General features: G+C 42.0%; 1 protein-coding gene and 1 non-coding gene across 9 annotated transcripts in view; one reads left to right on the top strand and one right to left on the bottom strand.

Moving 5' to 3' along the window:
* RBMS3 (RNA binding motif single stranded interacting protein 3) overlaps positions 1 to 26005 on the bottom strand; it is a 752431-nt gene that overhangs the window by 258565 nt on the left and 467861 nt on the right. For all 8 annotated transcript variants that reach the window (XM_053409861.1, XM_053409864.1, XM_053409862.1 and 5 more), the window contains one exon: positions 8520 to 8611. In XM_053409861.1, the coding sequence (XP_053265836.1) occupies positions 8520 to 8611 (92 nt within the window). The remainder of the gene's footprint in view (positions 1 to 8519; positions 8612 to 26005) is intronic.
* On the top strand, positions 8751 to 8822 carry TRNAE-UUC (transfer RNA glutamic acid (anticodon UUC)). The gene has a single exon. It is a non-coding gene; the product is annotated as a tRNA-Glu (tRNA).

Below are 26005 nucleotides of genomic sequence, written 5' to 3'. Positions count from 1 at the left end.
ATGGGATCTAGAATGCCAGGGTTTATTTATTTCAACTAAATAATAATAATTGACATCAAGTGCAAAGCTAAGTAGCCTTTAGATGGTAGTAATTATGTAGTAATTATCAAGAAGTTATTCATAAAAAGAGTTGAAGGGAGCGTTGCAAACTAAAAACCATCATCCTGACCGCAGAGCTCAAAGCTTTCTATGCAGTTTGGCCCTGGTTTCTTATATCATGCGTGATCATATAAATTTATTTATTTCCCGTCTCCCCCTCCCCCCAGGTATCAGTCTACATGGTTCTATCACCTCCTCATTTAATCCCCATAATGACTCTGTGAGGTAGTTTAGGCAGTGATTGGTCCAAGGTCACCCCAGGACCATCATAGCTGAGTAGGGATTTGAATGCTGATCTCCCAAGGTCCATGTCTGACACTCTAACCATGATGGAATGGTGGAGTTCCATCTACTCATGTTGTCATGTACATACTGCTGTGAGCTTCTCAAAATGATCTATAATACATTGCTGAGGAAAGGTTTCTGGAAGCAAAACAGAAACAACTGGATACCTCTCCTAGGAAAATGTCCGTATTTAATATTAAGCATCTAGTTTAAAGAACCAATATTTGGGCTAGGCAAGAAACAACACCAACCTATCAGTGCTAAATGAAGAAAATTGGCTGACTAGATAAATTTGAGAACATCATTCGGCTCCTCCATGATAATACGACAACAACAATCACAGATAACAATGGCTCTCAAAGTGAACCATTCACAGTCGGATCAGGTGTTAAACAGGGTTGTGTTATTGACCCAACTCTATTCATTATTTTCATTGCCATGATCCTACACTTTGTCGAAGGGAAACTCCCCACTGGAGTAGAAATCATATATTGAACAGATGGAAAGCTCTTCAATCTGAGCAGGCTGAAAGCAAAGAGTAAGGTTACTGTAACTTCTGTCATAGCGCCTCAGTATGCTGATGACAACGTAGTGTGTGCACACTCAGAAGATGACCTCCAAACCATCCTAAATATCTTCTCAGAAGCTTACAAAAAGCTTGGCCTATCACTCAACATCCAAAAAACCAAAGTGCTGCACCAACAAGCAGAAAATAACCCCTCTGCAGCACCAGAAATCCAACTCAATGGTATAATTCTCCTACCTGGGCAGTTATCTTTCCACAAGGGCCAACATTGATGCCAAAATCCAGCATCGCCTTAGTTCTGTGAGTGAGGCTTTCTCCTGATTGAAGTGCAGAGTGTTTTACGACCAGGAGACTCACAGGGAAACCAAAATGCTTGTTTACAAAGCTATTGTACTACCAACCTTACTGTTTGCTTGTGAAACATGGACCACTTATAAAAACTCCTCGAAAGATTCCATCAACGGTGTCTCCAAAAATCTTTACACATCCCTTGGGAAGACCGGCAAACTAATACCAGTGTACTGGAAGAAGCAAAGATCACCAGTGTGGAAGCAATGATTCTTCAACATTAACTTCGTTGGACTGGTCATGTTGTGCAGATGCCTGATTATTGTCTTCCAAAGCAACTACTCTATTCCAAACATTAAAATGGAAAGTGTAATGCTGGTGGTCAACAAAAGAGGTTTAAAGACTGTCTCAAGGCAATTTTTTAAAAAAATGTAGTACAGTGGTACCTCTGGATACGAATGGGATCCTTTCTGGAGCCCCGTTTGCATCCTGAAATAACGCAAGACGCGACTGCGCGTCTGTGCGGGTCACGTTTCGCCGCTTCCACGCATGTGTATGACATCTTTTTGAGCGTCTGCACATGCGCGAGCGGCGAAACCCGGAAGTAACGCACTCCGTTACTTCCGGGTCACCGCGGAGCGCGATCCAAAAATACTTAACTTGAAGCTACTTCAAACCGAGGTATGACTGTATAAACACCAACAATTGGGAAACACTGGCCTGTGAGCACTCCAATTGGAGAACAGCCTTTGACAAAGGTGTCATGGGCTTTGAAGACACTCGAACTCAGGACGCAAGGGAGAAACGTGCTAAGAGGAAGGCACGCTTGCCAAAACCACACCGTGATCAACTCCCGCCCAGAAACCAATGTCCCCACTGTGGAAGGACGTGTGGATCCAGAATTGGCCTCCACAGTCACTTAAACCATGTTTATCGAAGACAATCTTACTCGGCTACGAGTGATCGCCAAAGAAGAAGAAGATTTGGGCTAGGCAAGAAACAACAACAACCTATCAGTGCTAAATGAAGAAAATATTTCTTTAAACAAGATGTAGAAACAATCCTCTCTCCTTTATTTTGTCCACATCTTATTGAAAACTTCTTTCATGATCTAATATATATGGCCCTCCCAAGGTCTTTTTCACACTGAGATTCCAAACCATATCTACCCTGTATCTTCAGCTTCAATACAAGAAGATGCATTGAAACTAACAGCTTTCTGTTTGTGGCGTCACTGAGGACATTTATTAATATTATTTCGGATGCTCATGCTATTATTTTTGCTCATGTACCCATAACATAGTCACCCAATCACCAGAAGGTACGAGCAGGATGGGAGAACCCTGCAATTTGTGGAAATGTAAAAAGTCAGTGGGAATGGGGTGGGACAATGAGCTAGTAGCATTTCTACTCAAACTTAAATACCAAGTTTGACCTAGAGGAGTAAGTCGTGAAAACTGATTGAAAGGCGTTAGTTAGTTAGTTAGTTAGTTAGTTAGTTAGTTAGTAACAACAAGATACAGAATAATATCCAGCCTTATGTTTCCTATCCCCTGAAAGACAGAATGCAGCATTGATAGCAAACTAAAGTACCACTGATACCTGGGTGTTAGGACCTCCTCACCGGTACTGGGTTCAAGTGACAGAAACTCCAGTCGGCTTCTTGCCAGTGACTTCCCTTGGATGCACAGAGTACAGTCACCACTGGCTTCAACACAGGCATTGGTGCAGAAGGCAACTGTAGACTATGGGGTTAATGGCCTTACAAGCCTCCCTTTCTAGATGACAATGTGCATTGCTTCACTTACTTCACAATGTGATACACAGTCCCTTCTGCATTGGGGCCCCCTCCTGCTCATTCCCCTGAGTGGCAATGGACTTCTTCCCAAACACTGTGCTATGCTGCTGTGGTTTTGCAACGCTAAAAACATTATTAGCTTAAAACAGCAGCAAAGCAGGTGCTCTCCTTACCACCTCGCCCAGAAGACCTCACACTGAAGATGGCCTTTCCCATAATATTAGAAAAATGCAACCTGTGCTGCTGATAGAAGTTGTGCGACTCATGCAACATGTTGGTGATTAATATACACAGAACAATAATTATACATACTTTATCAACCTTCTGAGAAAAATACAAAACATTAAACAAAGCCACAAAGACCTGCGAATTACCCAGCCTAAAATGAACTTATAATGTCTGGTTTCAATAGATTTTTTCAAATGCTTAACTCAGTTTATTAGATAAGTTCAGTCTACCTGCAATCCCCAGTTAAAGGGCCCCATCGGGGCGAACAGCGGCCTTTTGATTATTTGGACTGGCAGGGCGAAACAGGCGCAAAACGCCGGCACTCTGCCATCTACAACTTCATTGTCTACAACTTTATTAACATCTATTAAGGAAATCAGCCCTGAGTGCTCACTGGAAGGTCAGATCGTGAAGCTGAGGCTCCAATACTTTGGCCACCTCATGAGAAGAGAAGACTCCCTGGAAAAGACCCTGATGCTGGGAAAGATTGAGGGCACAAGGAGAAGGGGACGACAGAGGACAAGATGGTTGGACAGTGTTCTCGAAGCTACCAGCATGAGTTTGACCAAACTGCGGGAGGCAGTGGAAGACAGGAGTGCCTGGCGTGCTCTGGTCCATGGGGTCACGAAGAGTCGGACACGACTAAACGACTAAACAACAATAACAATCTACAACTCTACTAGCACCTTTCCCATAATGTGGAAAAGCGAGGCAGGCCAATTCTGATGCCACCAATGCAAAAGGAAAAAAAGGAAAGGAAAAATAAATAAGGGGGCATGAGCAGGAGTGGGGCAAAGATTGATTGGCAAGAAGGGGAATAGCAGCCGGGCAGCAGCAGAGCAGCCACCCACCTCAGGCGGCACAATCGCTTGTGCCACGGCTACAAATCTTGAGCTGGCTTTCAATACCCCAATCCACTTGTCTCAAATGCCTGCATGTGCATAGTTGTGGTTTCAACAGTGGAGAACAAAAGATGAGATAAGCACAGGGCAAAAGAGGAGCAAGTGGAGAAGTACTGAAGAGAACCGCTTAGCTTTTGTCAGGAACTCTGGGTTCAGTAACTCAAAGGCACTTCACCTCTCTTCCGGTATAACTCCACTTCACCCTTATTCAGGTACAACCTCAACTTTAATCCTCTTCTCGTTCACCATTTTTGTCCCATTTTTTTGAAATGCAGATAATGCTTGCTGCAGCCTGCTTCACAGTGACCTTTGGAGACTTAATTAATATTGGAAGTATGTAATGTGAGATTCTCAGGTGAAGGAACTACAGGAATTCCAAATTGCATCAATATTTCATGCTTTCTGCATTGAGATTCCGATCTTGGCTGGCATAATCATTCAGCTAATTCACCCTTATGGCTCATTTCCATAAGCAGCCTCAGAAAAAGTTTCAAAACTTCTCTGGCAAAAAAAGATTCATCGGAAACAAAATCGCCCTCTTTCGAAAAAGTTGTCAGGAAAGGTAAATCAATTGACAGGTGTCAGTTTTCAGAGGGTGTCTACTCCAGCCACATTTGTCCAGCTGTTGCTATTTCTATGAAGTACTGCCCATCATTTGTGGGCAATGTCACTGCATTATGTGATATGGGTACCCCCTCATTATATAGTGATATGCTGTGCAGCGTATACAGCTGAAGACATTTTTTTTAAAAAAAGAAGGATTTACCTGATGGATGACCCACTCACTTATGGGGCAGGAAAAAATTTTTGGTTTTTTTTAGAAGAATTTGTAAATATGGTTTTATTGTTTTTAGAGTTTACTGAAGTTATTTTATTGTTTTTTGAACTTGTGTTTTATTCTGGAGGGTTTAAATCTTGAACACTGCTTCAATCTATTAATTGTTGTTGTTGTTGTTGTTAAAATATGTATACCACCCTTTATCTGAAGATCCCAGGGCGGTTCACAACAGAAAAATACAAAGTGGTCTATGAAAACGATACAAAGCAGTCTATGAATTTGTTAAATAAGTGGGGGGGGGGGGGTTGAAATCTCCGCCTTAGGTTACAGGGGATCAGTGTGAACCAATTCATTATGCAAGTTATCTAGTCAAATGGGAGGTTTATACTGTAAATTGTGTGTGTGTGTGTGTGTGTGTACATAATTTCTACCCCAGCCATTCTGGGAGGCTTTCAACAGAACATCAAAAACAGAATAAAACTTCAAACATTAAAAACTTCCCTAAACAGGGCAGATAAAAGTTCAGATCTTAAAGAACTAAAGTCAACTTGTGGAAGGGCCTGCATATTCCAAAATCTCTCATACTGGGCCCTCATGTTTCCATAAATACAAATCAAATAAAATATTTATTATTGTGGTCAATGGCCAGCACCAAAGAACAAAATAAGAAGCACATAAACACATTATCCGAATGTGTGTAATAGAGAATAATAATAATAACAACAGAATAAGACAGAGTGAAATAAACGGGGCATCAACAACTTAAAGTCACCAACTCCAAAGAAGAAAATGACAAAATGTCTGGAATCGATCCCTGATGGGCTTCCATAAATACTGTTTGCTTGAAAATTATAATCTGTTCAAAATTTGGACAGAAACTTCTAGCTCTTCAGATGTTCTTTGGACAGATAACAAATTGCAGCACAACACATCCTACTAAGGATGAATTTATGTGTTTATATTTACAGAGGTTTCTAAGTACAAGACTACAGAGCTCCGAAATCTTTTGTGCTTGCTCCCAGTTGAGTGGATTGGAAACATCCTTACGGAAAAACCATCTCAAGGTCCATTTGTACATAATAGGCACACCTGACAGCAAAGAGTTTCACCAAAAACATTTTGGGGGAAAGGCAAGATAGAAATTGAATATATAACACAACAATTGATTTAGATGACTTATATACCACCATTAACATATGTCAATTTACACCAAGGTCAAACAACACCCACACACCCACACACATATATAAATGTATTAAAATCCATAAAATAACATGATCATTAAAATGCAAAGCACAATGACTCATAACAATTTAACTAGATAGAAGTTTATTAAGTGCAGCAGCAAATTAAACCTTTTTTCTAGTTAGTTGTCTCCTCCAAATGACTGTTGAAAAAGATGTGTTTACAAACCACCCCAAACTATATAAAGATGTGGCCAGACACACCTAAGAAGAGAGGAGTTCTGCATGTGAGGAGCCAGCACTAAGAAGTCTCTTCCCAGGACCTCCACACCACACACTTCAACCTGCGTAGGGCCTCATCTGCTGATCTTAAAAGCATAGGCAGTTTGATATGAAGGAAAGTGTTTTTGCAGTATTTGGATCCCCTACTTTTGAGGTCTTTAAATGTTAAAGTAAGCACCTTCAATTGGTCCCAGAAAACAATTTGCAACCAATGCAGACACTTCCAAATAGGAGCCATATGCTTGTGGCTGGCTGCCCCTTTCAGCTGTGATTCGCACTCGTTGCAATTTCTGGTCCATATTCAAGGACAGCCCCAGGTAGAATTCATTACAATGGTCCAACTTGGAGGTTACCAAAACACAAGTAACCATAGCCATAGTTACACAGAATGTGGCACAGACAAATGCACATCATTTCATTAGACTGAGGGTGGATTCTAGTCCCCCCCCCATAATCAATCAATCAATCAATCAATCAATCAATCAATGTCTTGTTCTTGAACACCAGCCAGTGCCCAGAGCAACTACCAATAATATTGAAATACAATGCAAAGAAGATAAAAACAACAATTAAAATCTTATCAACCAATCAACAGCAATCTTTAAACCACAATGAAGTGCATTGTAAACTCTCTGCTAAATTGAGCAACGAACCACAGTCTGGTGAAATGCAAGCATTTAACATGACACCTAAATGTCAGCAATATGGGGGACAATCAGGAGACAGTTGCACAGACAGAGGGGCCACCACTGAGAGGCCTCTGCCTCGTGTTACCGCTGCATGGACTTTGTCCACAGCCAGCTCCACAAGCATGACCTCCCATGCAGATCTTAAAGCACTAGCAAGAAGGTCACGGGGGATTTATCTTATATATTTGCTTATCTTTATTTAAAGCATTTGCATATCACCTTTCATCTAAGCAATCTCAGAATGGCAAGCAATAGGTATACATAATGAATTATTCATATGCAATAAAACCATACCGTTCGGCAGAATATGAGGTGGCAGCTAGAAAACGCACAGCAGGCCGAGAGAGTAAGAAAAATAAATTGCCTGGGGAAACAGAAGTGTCCCAGAATCTGGCACAGCCAGATCATTTGAGATCCCCATTAAAAGGAGGTTGCTAAAAAATAATTTAATCTGCAATGGGCTCTACAATCAATACACGGTCGCCAAAGTTCCTCATGCGTGCAAATACCAGGCAATCTGTGTGTCCCCGCTGCATTTCGCCAAGCCAAGATTCTCTGCTGGAGAACCAAGACATGCAAATCTATAATGCGTATTTGTCTTCTGGGGTATCCAGCAGGTGCACCCGTGAATCCATCAATTGTCCGATACTGCATGGAACCCCTCATGACCAAAGGGAAGCCGCTTATGATCTCAACGTCTGCATATGCTTTGCAGCCTTAGCCAAGGGCACTGTCTCCAGCAACCTTTCCCCCATAAGCCATCTCAGGTTTATGCAGAATGGTGCAAGGCTTGACCGAGCCCCAAAGTATTGAGACTGTGCAGTAACCATGCACCAACTAGCCAGCCCTGGAACACACATTCCACCTCTCCACTGTCATATTTCGGGCCTGGATGTCAGTGCTCTTCCCATCTCAAGCATATTATTATTATTATTATTATTATTATTATTATTATTATTATTTGTATACCACCCTATACTCATAGATCTCAGGGTGCTTCGCAACATAAAACCACAATATAAACAAAACCAGAAAATGCACCATAAAAACAAAGACAACCTAATAATCCCCCTTTCCACGTTTTTAAAGAGCATCGGATGTCAATCAGCCAAAGGCCTGGTTAAAGAGAAAAGTTTTCGCCCGGCGCCTAAAGGTATATTAACCTTGTCTTATGAAGTTCCTTGAAGGATGGCAGGAGAGTGTTATGGAACTTAAGAGCACCACATTTCAGGACCCGGGCAAATCACAGGCATCATAGACATTGGCAAGCCAACAGACAAAACAAGATGAAGAAGAAATCGGTAGAGTCAGAAGACAAACTTGTGTTGAGTAATAAAACAAGATTGCAAGAAATCCTGATTTAGAAAACAGCAAGGAAATAGAACAATCCCACAAAATTATTACCGCAGAGAGTAATACACAACATTACAAGGTTAAGAATGCCCTCTCATTGATCTTACCTTTGCCATTTGCGCTTGAACTCCATTTGCTTTAAGAGATGCTACTGCCTTCTGTGCTGCTGCTGGGCTGTCAAAATCTACAAAACCATAACCTTTAGGGGGGGAAATACAGAAGTATTAATACCTTCAAAGAACATCCAACTTTTTAAACAACTTCTCTCTTATCAACAACGGCTTCCATGTTAGCCCTGCTCCCTCTAGCTACCAAATGACATTTCTGAGACCGCGAGATCCCATATCGTCTAGTGGTTAGGATTCCTGGTTTTCACCCAGGTGGCCCGGGTTCGACTCCCGGTATGGGAAGCTTTAAATTTTGTTTCCTGCTTGGCAGGGGGTTGGACTCGATGGCCCTTGTGGTCTCTTCCAACTCTATGATTCTATGAGACAGAAAGGAGTCGGCAGCCATCCCATTGTGCCCTATGTTCTCTTTTTCCTGGACACTTCCTCTTTTTCATGAATATGTAAAATGAGAGTCATCATAGCAATCCGTAGTTAAAAGTAGAACTCTCCTTTTTGCTCTTCAAAAGATGGCAACCCTAGCTAGATCCAGTTCCAAGACCTGTTGAATTACTACTCCCTGAACTTCAGAACTAAGAACTAGTCCCCACACTTGCTTTTTCCCTCTTCCCTCCCATTACCATTTGCTTTTATGCCACATCTTTTAGACTGTAAGATTATAGTCTAATTAGATTATTTCTAATCTCTGTAGTCTGCTCTGGCAGTCTTTTTTGCCTGAAGGATAGGGTAAAAATACTTCTATATAAACAAACTGTTTTTTCACCTCCATCTCATCTTCTTCTCTTTCCATGGTTCATTTTACATATCATAAATCCCTGCATATTTTACAAAAGCTAAACCATTTAATATTTCATTGTCGCATCCATCAAAACTTATTTCAACTGTTGGATTTATCTTAATGCTGCCAACATTTTCAGGTGTACACAATTTCCCCCCAATATATTCAATAAACGTTTTCCAATCTTCTCTAAACTTATGTTCTTCTTGTTCTCTTATTCTATATTCTATCTTTGGTTGGGACCTCGCTTGTTTTCTATTTTTGGTCTAACAAAACATGGGCCACAGTAGTAGCATCAGTGCTTTTTTCTGGGCGGGCCCAGGGGTACGCATACCCCTAAACATGTTGTGAATCTTTGTACTTTTGTCCATTTACTGTATTTATTTTTCCAGATTTGAACTTTAAAATGGTGATTGTTTAAAATGACTCAAGAAATGACCCCTAAACATTTTTTAAAGAGAAAAAAAAGCCCTGAGTAGCATACATAAATAACCTTTTTTGACACCTGGGAATTTCAGTCTGAATTATGCCCAACAAAAAGGACTCGTTGTTGTTGTTTGGAAAAGTACTTTTAAACTTTTTTTCAGTTCATTATGGATTATTTCCCAATACTCTTTTACCCTTTTACAAGCCCACCACATGTGAAAGAACGTTCCCTCAACCTCTTTGCATGATTTTCCCTATCACCTCAAAACTGAGGTAAAGGTACCCCTGACCATTAAGTCCAGTCACGGACGACTCTGGGGTTGCGCGCTCATCTCGCTCTATAGGCCGAGGGAGCCGCCGTTTGTCTGCAGACAGCTTCCGGGTCATGTGGCCAGAGCGAACCAGAGCAGTGCATGGAAACGCCGTTTACCTTCCCACTGGAGTGGTACTTATTTATCTACTTTGCACTTTGATGTGCTTTCAAACGTTTTTGACGTGCTTTTTGAATGTGCTCGGTGGACAGGAGCTAGGCTCAGTGGTTTAGACCACAGCGTATCTCATATTTATTACATGAATCTGCTTGTGAATATTAACAATGAACCTCTAGGAAACAATTTCTGACGTTCCACCATTCCCCTCTCGTCAGCCATGAAAAACTACATTTCTTCTTTGGTGAACATGGCACTAATTTCAAACTACTCTTAGTATAATGATGCACCCAAGAAGCATTGCATTCAGACCTCTTTTGGACCTTTAATATGCATTGTATGTTTTTGGAATATATGTAACATGTCTCTCAGAGAAAAGTTACAGCTTTACCTTCGCCCTCCCCTTAATCCTTGCTGCAATCCATATAGCAGACACCAACTTGCCTGAAAGCTATAATAATATTAGCACTAGAATGCTGATAGCTTAACAGCTTTCAGGCAGACATCTCCATTTACTGGGTCAATATGCATTAATACAGAAGGCAGCCACAAATATGTGGCTACATTGAGTGTATTGCATTTTTTATCCATAAACGTTGTGCATGAATCAGAAGGGGTAATAGGGAGAGCTATGTAAGCACCCTATTAAAACCCCACAGTCTATCAATATTGAAATCCCAATATAATAAAATGCCATTCCCAACCCTATATTGAAGGTCAGATATCTGATTCAGGCCTCATCATGGTACTGAAACTGCCTTGGTCGCACTGGTCGATGATCTCCGGAGGTGCCTGCAGCCAATCAGAAGCCGCGCTTTGGTTTCTGAACGTTTTGGAAGTCGAACGGACTTCCAGAACGGATTCCGTTCGACGTCCAAGGTACGACTGTATTATGGAAAGGGCAGGGAGACAGCCAAGGTAAAGTTCTAGCAATGAACACTTGTCCTTGTTCCAATATTCAAAAATTCAGAAGGGGCAAATACTTGTTTTTACATACTGACCACAGAGGGGTCTCTTCCATTCTCTGACTAAGGATTCTTTTTGTTGATCAACTGACACAATAAAGGCACAATGGCTTCTTTAGATATTTTATAATAAATATTATAACAATATAGTGAATGAATAAATATGACAAATATTTGTTATTTGTTCCCTGTCATTGTCTCTATAGCCACAGCAGGCGCTGTAAGTCTCTGACAGTTTGACTTTGCCCCTGATGGCACACTCTTCCACTCTCTCTCGAGACAGACGGATGCCAACAACATAACAAATAAAACACCTTAAAACACGTTGTTGGGTTTTTTTCTTTAAAAAAGGAACATTAACACACCAAGGGTTTCCGGATCCTTTATTACTGAACAAGTATTAAGAATGAACAGCAGGTCTTCTGGTACAGTACTCTGTTGAAAAGCAATCATCACAGCTGAACTCTTGCAAAGCACAAGTACCTTTAATTAACTTTAAGGCAACTTTGCACAGCAATTTAATCCAGCAGCTCCATTCTTGCAGGGTTTCCTTGATCATCAGAAAGAACAATTCCAATGTAGGGGGTCAGACAGCATGAAGAAGCAGATTGACCATCACATCTACAGCCCCGCCGGCTAGGTTGGAAGGTGTTTGGCGGGGAGTCCCTAAGGCAGCCTTTCTTAACCTTGGGTTGTTCCTGAACTATGACTCCCATCATCCCTGACCACTGTCCATGCTGGCTAGGAATGATGGGAGTTGTAGTCCAACAACTGGAGACCCAAGGTTGAACAAGGCTGCCCTAAGGGGATCCGCCTCTGCTGCCTGCCCAGAAATTTCCATTGACTACTATCCACTATAGTTTCCCACCTGCCAGGTCAAAGCTTGAGACTTTCGCTGCTCCAGAGCCTCCATAGAGTTCCCCCACTGCCACCAGCAGAGAAGCAGCTATGTGCGACCCTAATCCCTCTCCCACTGAGTCAGGATTGCAGTCCTGACAGTCAATGCAACCATTTATAAAATATCAATAATGGAGAACTTTGACTTTGCAACTGAGATATGCAGTTTTAAGAAATCCCACCTTTGCCCAGGATTTATTAGCCCACTTTATGCGACCAGGAACAAGCTGCAGTGCATCTCAAGCTCTCACACACTCCCTGCCTTCTGCCCCTTTGGTGAGAGCTTCTACACTCAAACCTCGGTTGTCGAACGTAATCCATTCCAGAAACCCATTCGGCTTCCAAAATGTTCAACAAGAAGGATCAGTTTCCGAATGGTTGCAAGAGCTTCCCACACTCAAGCGGAAGCCATGTTGAACGTTCGGCTTCCGAAAAACGTTCGGAAACCGGAGTATTTACTTCCAGGTTTTCGTCGTTTGGGAGCCAAAACGTTCCAAAACAGAGCCATTTGGGAACCGAGGTTTGACTGTACTACTTAAAGAAGCCACAATTCAATGTTACACCCACACTCAGGCACTACGGTGTGCTTTAAACTAAAGACAATTTGAACAACCAGGGATCAGACTGAGGGGTTCACTGTTCTCCCCTCCTGAGTGGAGGAGAAGAGAGGCATTTATTCCCAGTCACCTAAACGCAGGGGGGTTTTTTCTAGAAAATGTGGTGCTGGAATTTGTTGGGGGAGCATCCAGCCAAAGTTATTGAGCCCTAATGCTAAAGAGGTACCAGTGAGTTCTGCTTGGAAAAAGCCCTGCCTAACCCACAGATGACTGAACTGAAATGATGTGTGGTCAAGCCTTCAGCTTCAATTCCACATCTGCAAAATGGGGAAAAATAATTTGCACAGGTTTTCGTCGTTTGGGAGCCAAAACGTTCCAAAACAGAGCCATTTGGGAACCGAGGTTTGACTGTACTACTTAAAGAAGCCACAATTCAATGTTACACCCACACTCAGGCACTACGGTGTGCTTTAAACTAAAGACAATTTGAACAACCAGGGATCAGACTGAGGGGTTCACTGTTCTCCCCTCCTGAGTGGAGGAGAAGAGAGGCATTTATTCCCAGTCACCTAAACGCAGGGGGGTTTTTTTCTAGAAAAAGTGGTGCTGGAATTTGTTGGGGGAGCATCCAGCCAAAGTTATTGAGCCCTAATGCTAAAGAGGTACCAGTGAGTTCTGCTTGGAAAAAGCCCTGCCTAACCCACAGATGACTGAACTGAAATGATGTGTGGTCAAGCCTTCAGCTTCAATTCCACATCTGCAAAATGGGGGAAAATAATTTGCACAAGAGAAAGCACAGTAAAAAAAGATTGTACGAGTTGCATTAGAAATTCTTGACAAATTACCAAAAACACGTAACTCCTAGTAGTAGCAAACAAATGGAAACACATGGCAGCGGCTCTTCACCTGTTATACAAGAGATATCTGGCATCTCCCCAAGAGTTCTATAACACAACAAAATATTATTATTTTGCATTTTGGACTCTTATTTCCCCTCCACTTTTTAGGAAGAATATTCATATATTATACACATAAGAAGTCCAGTGCAAAGTTACTGCGGCTGCCTCCCTACAAATGCTGCCACCAAAAAACACAAAAACATAATTAGCATTATGTTTTTATGTTTTAATTAACCGTATTATATTCCCAACCATATTCCTCCTTCTTTTTTAGTCTTCTCACAGCATGTTACAAAGAAATGAACTTGTTATACACAGCAGTCCTAAAAAGTGTTCTGCAGCAAAGCCATGAAGTATGAATTACTAAGGCCATGATCCCCAAAACGCTTGTTCTGAAGTAACCTAATCACTTTTATTATAGAATCAGTAACTGTAACGATGTTGAGTAACAAAATCTATGAATCACGTGCTTGTTTATGCAGAAATAAGTCCCACTGAGAAGTAAGTCCTACTTACATGTAAGTCTGCAAAGGATTCTAGGTCTAATTAGCATTTTGCATTATATATTTACATATGTCAGAAATCTTTACCTGAAGGGGTTGAAGTCAGCTATTGAAAGAGAAATGACACACTGACTTATCAATATAGTACAGTGGTACCTCAGGTTACAAAAGCTTCAGGTTACATACGCTTCAGGTTACAGACTCCCCTAATCCAGAAATAGTGCTTCAGGTTAAGAACTTTGCTTCAGGTTGAGAACAGAAATCGTGCTCCAGCGGCGCGGCAGCAGCAGGAGGCCCCATTAGCTAAAGTGGTGCTTCAGGTTAAGAACAGTTTCAGGTTAAGTACGGACATCCGGAACGAATTAAGTACTTAACCCAAGGTACCACTGTATATCAAACTGGTAAGAATGGTTCAGCCAGTATGTTTATGATATGTCTAGCTGGCTGTGATATTGGCAGAGATTCCACCACAGGCAGTTTAGCCACATTTCACACAAATTAAGATACAAGGGTAGCCGAAAGATGTAGTAGTGCTTTTGACTGGCATTAAAGGGTGACAACTTATACGCAGTGCTATTCTTCTCTTGAGAAAGAGGTGCTGGATCTCACCATGAACACCTTCCTTCTTCTCTTATAATGGCAATGGCACCCACCTGAGAGGTGCCAGAACTAAGCTCCAGTGAGTTCCAGCTGAAAAAAAAAGCCCTGTTTATATGTATATTACCATGTAGTAATATTTTCAGCATCAGGTGCCTAAATGACAGTCCTGGTACAGAATTCAGAGACCAGGTTGTTCACCAGGGCAAGACAGTCTGAGCATATTACACTGATCCTGGCCCAATTAGCTACCTGGCTACCAATTAGTTTCTGGGCCCACTTCAAAGTGCTTCTTTTGAACTTTAAAGCCTTAAACCGCTCAGGTAATACCTCAAGGACCGCCTCTCTCCACCCGGCTCCTACAATAATCATCTGAGGCCCTTCTTCATATACCTCCTCCACAAGAGGTCCAGAGGGTGGCAACAAGAAAGCAGGCCTTTCCTGCAGTGGCTCCCTGTTTGTGGAATGCTCTCCCCAGGGAGGCTAGGCTGGCACCTTCATAATATAGCTTTAGGCGCCAGGTAAAACCCTTCTTCTTCAAGCAAGTCTCGTACACACCGTTTAAATGTGTTTGTGGGTGGGGAGTGGGTGGCTTAATGTTTTGTTTGCTCTTGTTTTTGTTTGTATTATGTATCTTGTGTTTTTATATTGTATTACTATGTTATGAACTACCCTGAGTTCTAGGGATGAAGCACAGTATATTAAACAAAGAAAGAAAGAAAGAAAGAAAGAAAGAAAGAAAGAAAGAAACGAACGCCTTGCATCAATTTCATTCAGTAGGTTACACACACACACACACACACACAGAGAGAGAGAGAGGGGGGGGGGGAGGGAGGGAGGGAGGGAGGGAGGGAGGGAGAGAGAGAGAGAGAGAGAGAGAGTTTTGAGTAATATATTATCTTTAAAACAAACAAGTTATTCAAAGGTTAAAACAGTATTCCAAACAGAGATTATTACTGAGTTGTTGTTGTTGTTGTTGTTGTTGTTGTTGTTGTTGTTGTTGTTAATACAGTGGTACCTCGGGTTAAGAACTTAATTCGTTCTGAAGGTCCGTTCTTAACCTGAAACTGTTCTTAACCTGAGGTATCACTTTAGCTTATGGGGCCTCCTGCTGTTGCCACCAGATTTCTGTTCCCATCCTGAAGCAAAGTTCTTAACCCAAGGTACTACTTCTGGCTTAGCAGAGTCTGTAACCTGAAGCGTCTGTAACCCAAGGTACCACTGTATATAAATTTCATTTAACTAACACATCACTGTTATTGTCTTTTCTTCAATTCATTCACAGCCCTAGCCACACATTAATCACATGTAAATGGTAATCATGTAGGCTGTAGCCCTGCTCCTGACTTGCATCTCTTGCCTTTAGCTGCCTGTGGCATGTGGTTGTCTGTAAAGAAAGCCCAATGAGCACATGCGAGGGGCTCTGTGCCATTCAGACATCTATACAGCCAGCGGTTGCCATGAATTCACGTCTTAATTCAAGTGAGCCAGGAATCCTGGCTTTATCATTATGTGTGAATGCGGCCAGTGTCTAGTTGACATTAAGAACTGAAACAGATGCACTAGGATTTCCGCTTCTTCTTTTCAAACTATAGCTCTTAATGCTGTGTAGAAGACAGCTCTTGAAATCATCCCAAATTCTGGGAGCATCTTTCTCAACCAATTGCTTTGGAAGCCACTGGAAGCCACGTTGTTAGTCAGGGATTACACAAACATCTAGATCTCAGGTTCCAATACATCTCTCGCGCTAACTGCTTCATGGCACTGCAGTTTCAACTTCTGGCCAGCAAGCTAATTTCACCCTTGGTTTGACAGAACCGCCCAAAATGGCATTTCTGACATTTATTAATCCTTGTTAGCAGGCAAAGAATTTCACTATTCTTATTTTATATGAGAACAAATTCATACTCATCCTGGAAATAAGTCTGTTAGGGAATCCTCCATTATAAGCAGGCATTTTCAGAAGCAATGCCCACAGTCTGAATGTAAGGTCTAGAACAACTTATGGGTCCCCAGATGTTGTTGAACTACAACTCCCATCACCCCTAGCTAGCAAGGCCAGAGCTCAGGGATGATGGGAGTTGTAGTCCAACAACATCTGGGAACCCACAGGTTGAGAACCGCTGATCTAGAAGAATGTTAGAATAATTCTGCTGAAATCAGACCAAAATCACATCTGGTCCAGCCTCCTGATCTTAGAGGAGCCAACCAGATGCCTATGGGAAGCCCACGAGCAGGAGAGGAGCAGAACTGCACCCTCCCCACTTGTGCTCCCCAGTAACTATTCCCAGTAACAACCCACTATGGGAGCTTGTTGTTGTTGTTTATATACCACTTGTATCTTCCATGGTTCTCAAGGTGCTGTACATGGTTCTCCTCCTCATTTCATTCTCAAAACAACCCTGTGAGGTAGGTTAGGTTAGGCCACCCACTGAGCTTCATGGCTGTGTGGGGATTCGAACCCTGCATTCCCAGGTCCTGGTTCAACACTCTAACTGTTATGCCAGAAGAAGAAGAAGAAGAGTTTGGATTTGATATCCCGCCTTTCACTCCCCTTAAGGAGTCTCAAAGCGGCTAACATTCTCCTTTCCCTTCCTCCCCCATAACAAACACTCTGTGAGGTGAGTGGGGCTGAGAGACTTCAAAGAAGTGTGACTAGCCCAAGGTCACCCAGCAGCTGCATGTGGAGGAGCGGGGAAGCGAACCCGGTTCCCCAGATTACAAGACTACCACTACACCACACTGGCTCTCACACCAGGCGGGCTCAACATAGTTCACAAACATAATAGCTAGTGGTCACTGACAGCCTTAACCTCTATGAATTTGTCTCACCCTGCTTTTAAAGCCTTCCATGTTAGTACCCGTTATGGCATCTTGAGATAGGCAGCAAATTTCATAGCTTAGCTATACACAATATTAAGAAATGCACAGTATCAAGAAATACTTTTTGCCTGCTCTGAATATTCCAACATTCACCTTCCGGGATGAGCCCAACTTCTAGTGTCCAAACTTTTTTCAAAGAGGGCCAGATCTGATGAAGTGAACATGAGTTGTTGGCCTTTTTTTAGGATTTTACCTCAGGAAATAAACTGCCACAGGGGCCAGATTAAGCCGACTGGTGGGCTGGATTAGGCCGCCAAAACGGACTTTGGACATGCCTGAAATATACATGCATCTGCTTTCTCCACACTATGAAAATAATTTTGCACACGTCCCCTATGCTGAAATACTACTTTCTAAGCTAAAAAAAGACCCTAGTATTGTAAAAAAAAAAAAAAAAAAGAAAAAAAAGAGGTGAAACATGACTTAGAGACCAACTCAGTTTGTTCTTGGTATGAGCTTTTGTGTGCATGCACACAAATAATGAAATAATGAATGGGGTTTGTATTACATGCTTTTGACATTTCCTTTACACTGAAATGAATGTTAAGTATATAAGTTGCACAAAGAGTTACGTAGCATACGTAACTTGAGTGAAATAGCAGACGGCGAGACAAATGACGTAGAACTTGGCAGAAGCCAAATGGAAACAGCACTGTGATGAATGCAGGTCAGAAATCACTCTGAAGTCCACAAGGACAAGGGTGTGGTTTCTCGGAAGCAAGTACCACACTCGCTTTGGGAGGAATGGCTCCAACTCTGAAATTTAATATGTATATAACTTTGAAAAGACTGTCCCTTGTGTTTACTAACCGCTAGGAACCCCCTCCTGAAAGAAAGGAAAACAAGTGACTAATTTTACTTAGGCTTTATGGCATGCAGAGAAAAACAACAACTGTGAATCTATAGGCACCAGTCTGTGTATGTGTGCATGTAGGGGAAGCCCACTTAAAGACACAGCAAGTGGACTTTTATGTGTGGCGTAATAAGCTCTATCTGAACTCACAGTCAGAAACTAAACAACTATGTCTCCCATAACCTAAATGGCTGCTGGGAGCCTCCTGCGCTCAGTTTCTCAATTCCATAATTAACTTGGCAGCAGGTTCAAATGAATTAAAACTGAATGTCACTATTTTCGCAACAAATCCCTCATCCTTGTCTTTTTCTGCGGCTTGTCAGGAGAAGACCAGCAGAACAGCAATTAGTGGTAAGCAGTGCAGTGAAAAAGAACCAAGTATACACTAATTAGGTCACTCACCAAGCACATTCGTTTCATTGGCAGATTTAATCAATGTTTTCCTGAAATGCCTTAAATCTCTTATGCTAATTTAAAGTTTTGTTATTATTGTTCCTTTAAACACAGATGGGATGCCTGGAGATTTTCAAGTGCTTTCCCGCCCCCTCCCCCATCAAAAAGGGTTTCTAAATATTATGCCTTACATTTAACTGCTTGTCCATGTTTCACAGGAACAGATATCATGAAATTGCAACAATTTCATTCTCAGATACCTAAGAATATGGTAGGCAGAACTGGGCAAACTCAAATAATGGTTAAAAGGTAAAGGAACCCCTGACCATTAGGTCCAGTTGTGACCGACTCTGGGGTTGCGGCGCTCATCTCGCTTTATTGGCCAAGGGAGCCGGCGTACAGCTTCTGGGTCATGTGGCCAGCATGACTAAGCCGCTTCTGGCAAACAAGAGCAGCGCACGGAAACGCCGTTTACCTTCCCGCCAGAGTGGTACCTATTTATCTACTTGCACTTTGACGTGCTTTCGAACTGCTAGGTTGGCAGGAGCAGGGACCGAGCAATGGGAGCTCACCCTGTCGGGGGGATTCGAACCACCAATCTTCTGATCGGCAAGTCCTAGGCTCTGTGGTTTAACCCACAGCACCACCCGCAACAACACTCAGATGTGAGCAATGTGTGAACATTATTTATCTATTAAAACAGTCTTACGCTTTTTTAAAAAACAAGAAATGAGATTCCAACTAAACATCAGGAAGAGTGCTGTTCAACAGCAGACCATTCTCCCTCGGGAGGTTGTGGACTCTCCTTCCTTGTAGGTTTTTAAGCAGAGGTTTAGATGACCACTGTCATTAATGCTTTAGCTGAGATTCCTGCATTGCAGGGGTTGGACTAGATGACCCATGGGGTCCCTTCCAACGCTACAGTTCCACAATTCTATGAAATCAATTAGACTTTAGCTATAGGTTCATATCTTGAGACCAAGTTAGTTGCACTCTGTTCTCATTCATTTCAGTGGGACCCAAGTTTAATTAACTTCGTCAGGACCCAATTCATAATTTCAGATTCATAATGAAATATGCATGTTTAAATCTCTGTTATTATTATTAATAATAATAATAATAATAATAATAATAATAATAATAATTTTATTATTTATACCCCGCCTATCTGGCTGGGTTTCCCCAGCCACTCTGGGCGGCTCCCTATAGAACACTAAAAACAGAATAAAACTTCAAACATTGGAAACTTCCCTAAACAGGGCTGCCTTCAGGTGCCTTCGAAAAGTCAGATAGTTGTTTATTTCCTTGACATCTGATGGGAGGGCATTCCACAGGGCGGGCGCCACTACCGAGAAGGCCCTCTGCCTGGTTCCCTGTAACTCCACTTCTCACAATGAGGGAACCACCAGAAGGCCCTTGGAGCTGGACCTCAGTGTTCGGGCTGAACGATGGGGGTGGAGATGCTCCTCCAGGTATACAGGGCTAAGGCTGTTTGTAAGTAAATCAGCCTAGCTCAGGGGTCAGCAACCTGTGGTCCATGGGGATCATTTAACCGGCATACAAGCCACCCCCGAACCGAGCCGGCCACTTGGCGAGTCCCCGTGTGCTGTGCTAAACTGATGCAGCACAGTGACTCGCTTCCACGGCACCAAAAATCGCATCTGCGCAGACACAGATGCTGAAAATCGCGGGTGCGATCCGGCCTATAGTGGGATCTCTGCTGGAGTGAATCGGCCAAGGTGAGGTAAACCTTACTGACCCCTGACCTAGCTGGATCAGAGTGAGAATCTAGCATACAGCCCATAAATAGGCTTATTCAAAAGTGGGCAGATAACCAGAAATAAAGCGAGTACATCTAGAATGAATTCAATAATCTATATCTATACAGTCCTGATAATGCATCTTCCTTCCTATTTTCAAGATTTGTGCACTCACTCCATGAAGACTTTGCACCATCTGTTCTATAGCAAAGTTTCTTCTGGTTTACATCATGTGCTTACCTAGGGTATCTCTTAAAAGTAATGTGCATCCCGACTAGCAGGTAGTGGGCATAAAAAGTGATTATCTGATAATTTACTATGCAAATTCCAGTGATTGTTTTATGCACAGTGGATAAAGAATCAAATTAAAGTCTTATAACCCTTGGAAAATTAGCGTTAGCAAGCAGAGAGGTTGATTTGCCCTTGAAAACTAAATTACGAAGTGCAAATTGTGTAACATTCACATAGCCTGTACCATCTCTGACTACATAAACGTGCTAACCATGAAACATTTTGAATTATTAAAACCCATGATTTGAAGTTAGTAGTTAACTTGCAACTGGTCAGATTCCTATGCTAATAGATAATTAAGAGCAGCTGACAGCCAAAAGGAGAAAACATTTTCCACAACCCACAGAGGATACAAAATCATGGTCGAGGATATATTTATTTTATTTAGAATGATTCCTAAGGCACCCAGTTTGTTACAGAGGCAATATATAAATTTGAAGGTTTCGGTTCCCTATTGTTCATTTGGGGAAATTTTCACAGAAACTTCACCCTCATTATGGTACTTAAGCAGAGGCAATATAACCACAACCCCACCACACACACCCAAATTTTCCTTTCATTGTAGTGCCCATTTCCTTCATTTGTGTTTAAATTAAGAAAGACCAAAGTTTTAGCCCCTGTAGATTTAGAGATTCATTTATAAAGGTGAGGTCAGAGTGTATTAAAAGGCTGAGATTTACATGCCAATTCTAGATTCAGGATTGAGTCCCTACAGGGCTAACTCCCAGGTAACCACAGGATTATTTGCTTGGACATAAGTCCTACTGTCTTCAGTGGTCCTACTCTTAAGTATGTGTGTTTAAGCCTGCAGCCTTGATGCAGATTAGGAGACAAGAGCTATTCTCTGCTTTTACTTCAAGAACAGAGGAAAGATTTTCAGCAGAAGGCCTTCCTAAACAAGGAGACTTCAGCCAAATGCCAAAAGCTGTAAAGTGTCAGGGCTTGGTAAATCTCAACCAAAAATGCATTTTACATTGTGGGTGCCACCACTGAAAAGGCCCTACTCCATGTTGACAGGCCTCAGAGATAGCTGAGGAATGCAGAGTTCCATGGTCCTCAACAAAGGCACTTAGTTCTGCCCAACATTTTGTTTTTTTTGGGGGGGCTGATTACATGTGTGTGACCTGGCAGGGCCTTCTGCCACCACTGGGTGTCCCAATAGGGAGCGCTGCCACCACGGGGAGGCCTGACAAGGCCCTCTGCATGGAGTGCATGGAGGTCCAGTGTGGCGTGTCATCACCGTGACCCGGTCCCTCAAGATTGTGGGGTTCAGTCCCATCCCCACATAGTTCGGAGAGGGGTAGATCGTGGTGTTCAGCCCCAGAGAGTTGGTGCCTATGGCGCTCAACCTATTCAAGGTGCGCTCTGAGATAACATGCGCAGATGAGCTCGAGGAGTCTCCACCGTTGTTTCTGACTGCACACCTATCAACTACCCACAAACCTCTGTTCTTCAGCAATTATCCATCTCAAAACAGCAGAAAGCATTACTGGCAGCTTTCCAGGGGCAACAGATGCTCTTCCCAATGATGGAAGACTGGGCCTTCTCTATCCCTCAAGAGGCCTCTGATATCTCCCTGATTTCTCGCTGTTTTAGCTACATCGCCACTGTCTGCCTCACCATATATTGTTTACTTCTACCACACTACCCCTGAACATCACCCTCTAAAATTCTCACAGCCAAACTCATCAGGGACCTTTCGGTGTCATAGTTAATATATACGCACTACCTGTAGCCAAAGCTTCCTTTAAATAAAAGCAGAAAGGAGCTGCATAGCTCTGCTACTCCAGATGCTGAGGCAGTTTCAGTGGCCAGTAAGACTAGACTGTTAATTAGGACATTATTTTATTATTTAAACATTCTGGTCTTCATGAATTTTTAGTGTTCGGCAGATTAAAAACAGCATTAGGTCGACCTAGGTCATATGACGACAGGATAAACGAAACATCCCAAATATTAGCTGCCACAGAGACAGAGGAAATTTGAATTCAAGAAGCTGGGCTATGAATTGGCGAAGGCAAAATTTATTTCCAACCCGAAGTGAACTTGTCGTTTATGTCTTTCGCAGCAGCAGTGTTCAAAGCAGAAGTAAACAGGATGGAACTGACAAGAAAGAGTGAACTCAGTGAGCACACCAAACCTACCATGCTTTATTGGAAGTAATATTTAGAACAAAGAAAGCAGGATGCTTTGGCAAGTGGCTCAGGAAAACATGCAAGTAAACCAAATTGATGAGCCTGTCATTACTTCGATTACTCTGGGGGTGGAGTGATGGGGGAAGCCCCTTGTGTAATAAAATGGTTTTCATTAAAGCTATACATCTGCTTGGGGCTATGGGTTTCAGGTATAGCCATCTGAGTGCTTTTCTACAACTGACCTGCAATTTAGACAAATAGATATATTATAAGTATGAGACAGAACCCATAAAATACACTCTCCCACAAACAGGGGTGGTTTTACTCCCACTTTATAAGACACAATCCCCTTATCTGTTTGAACACTCCAGGTACCCTGTTGAAACTAAACATACATTTCATCACCATCTCGTTGCAGTTAAACTGGCAGTAAACATCAGTTGATAAAGCTGGCAATAAAACAGAAATATATATATTTAATGCTAACAGATGGCAAGGAGTTGCTTTGGACATCGTGATGTGGTAGAGAGAACAGGAAGCACAAATGTCTTGCGCTTCAGTTTACTTGCTTCCTTCTCCATCTCATCCAAAATCCGACGTTTACATCGCCCTCCTGGGCTCCTCCTCACATGAATTTCCTCGTGTGGCAGGAGGATGTGAGAATGCTATTTTGGGTGAGCCAGTGGAACAGAAGAACGTTTGCAGTTTCTCTTCCTTCCCTCCCAACGTCATCATTTTTGAAGTGGACCTGGCATTTCCAAGGACTTGTTTTTGGACTCCATATGGGAATATGAAGCTGTCTTATGCAAAGTCCATCTAGCTCAGTTTTAGCTACCTGGCTAGCAGCAGTTCTCCACGAGCTCAAACAAGTTGTCTATCCCAGACCTTCTCCACGAGACCTTTTTAACTGGAGATGCCCAGGATTGAATGTGGTACCTCTTTGCATGAGTGTTGCCCTTTCCCAAATCTCTATCACTGGTTGTGCCATACATATCACATGCTAAACTTTTAACTGGAGATGCTGGGAACTGAACTTAGGCACTCCTATATATAGAACATAACCACTATCATTGAACTATAGCTGCCCCAGGAAGAAGTGAAATCTTGAGCACAAACACACACACACACACACACACACACACACACACACATGTATGGTACCTTGGTTCTCAAACGCCTTGGTACTCAAACAACTTGGAACCCAAACACTGCAAACCCGGGAGTGTTCCAGTTTGCAAACTTTTTTCAGAAGCTGAACGTGCTCCATTTTGACTGTTACGCTTTCTATTTGAGTTCTGCACTCCCATTTTGAGTGTTATGCTGAAGTCTGTTTTGTTTTTGCAGCTCTTTTTTCGTTTTTGTGACTGTGTGGAACACAGCTCAGCTACTGATTGATCGATTGTGTGACTGAAGTATATTGTTTATTGCTTTTATTTTATGGAGCAATGGTCTCGTTAGATAGTAAAATTCATGTTAAATTGCTGTTTTAGGGGTTGTTTTTAAAAGTCTGGAACGGATTAATCCATTTTACATTACTTTACTTTACATTACTATGGGAAAGTGCGCTTTGGTTTTGGAACAGACCTCCGGAACAGATTAAGTTTGAGAACCAAAGTACGTGTGTGTGTGTGTGTGTGTGTGTGTGTGTGTGTGTGTGTATTGTGTGTGTGTGTGTGTGTGTGTTTGTGTGTGTGTGTGTGTAAATAAATATTGCTGTATTTTCTGTTTTCTGTGTTTTCTGTGAGAAGACCATTGGTCTTCTCAGGATCTGACTCTGTGGTACAGAAAGCTAAGCACACTATTCATAACTTGGAATGCTTTCAAAATTTACCTCAAGTTTTCATAATTTAAAACACCAGTCTGCTTCAGTTGGATTGCATTACTTAGAATCACCTAGTGGCTGAAGATTGGAGTATTGAAGCATCTTAAAGTCCTAAGTCAAAGTTGTGCAAATTCTCAATAAGACTTAGCTATATATTATTCTCTTTCTGCACCTGTTGTCCATTTTCTCCCAGTGATCAGTTTCACCTTATCACGAAGGAGTTGGGAAATAGAACCTTGCACTTCGTCCCTTTCCCAAATTTTACTGTGATGTAACCTGCTGGTTTCACAAGCTCCAATATCCATGAGCCCCTGAATCCTTCAACAGGGATATCCATGGAGACCTCTCTTTGCTAAATGTTTTAAAGACGTATATGAGAAATGGATCACAAAAGACTAGCTAGTCACACAACGTCAGAAAATGCTGGAAAACCTTTGGTCTAAATGTTTGTGAATTATAATTGAGCATTCAGGTGAAACAACAACAAAACCTTTTATAGAACTATAGTGGGTACACAAAAAGGTCTGATAAAAACACTAGTATTTTATCCAAAGGGATCTTTACGGTTTTTAAATATACAGAGAAATGTGTTCTGCATCACTTTAGACAAATCCTGAACTGAAATAGTCCACTTCAGAGAGCTTCAGGTGTCATTCAAAGTGAAGCAGGTTCACTCTGAATCGGTCTAAATCTGGCCTGTTCCCAAAGTTTCAGGAATGATTCTGCAATATACTGAGTCTATCAAGACAGATGCTTCTCTCAAGTTCTCCCCCATGGAGGTGGGTACAGTTTTGCAACTGATAGCTCTAGCTTCTAATTACAGGGAACTTTTTTACAAGGGCTCATAAATGGCAGCGCTTTTGGCAAGAATGTTGAAGTACTGTATCATAACTGAGTGATCTCTACAGTGAATGCAATTTTCATTTTTAAAATGCCAACGAAACCACGAGGATAAGAGCAAATCCCTTTTTATCAGTGTATTTTAGCTGTAAAAAGTGCCTGGCATGAAAAGCACCTGTCTAAAATTTTGAAGGATCCATTCCCTGCAAACTTCATCCATTTCTGTCTAAAAAGCAAAGCTATAACAATTGGCTGATTTCCCCATCAAACCCATAAGGGAGGCATTGGGGTTTGGATTAACAGATTTTCCAAAGTTGAGGTTCTGTTTCAAACTTGAGATGAAGTTGGTGTTCTCCAAATGGTCCAAGCCAAATCAACCTGAAGTAGGCTCTGAACTAAAACTTCCCTTCGGCGAATTCTCCTATAATGAATACTTATCCA

The sequence above is a fragment of the Podarcis raffonei genome, chromosome 12, assembly GCF_027172205.1.
Source record: "Podarcis raffonei isolate rPodRaf1 chromosome 12, rPodRaf1.pri, whole genome shotgun sequence".
Taxonomy (NCBI): domain Eukaryota; kingdom Metazoa; phylum Chordata; class Lepidosauria; order Squamata; family Lacertidae; genus Podarcis; species Podarcis raffonei.
Note: the sequence above shows the minus strand (reverse complement) of the source record. Positions and strands in the feature narration are given on the sequence as shown.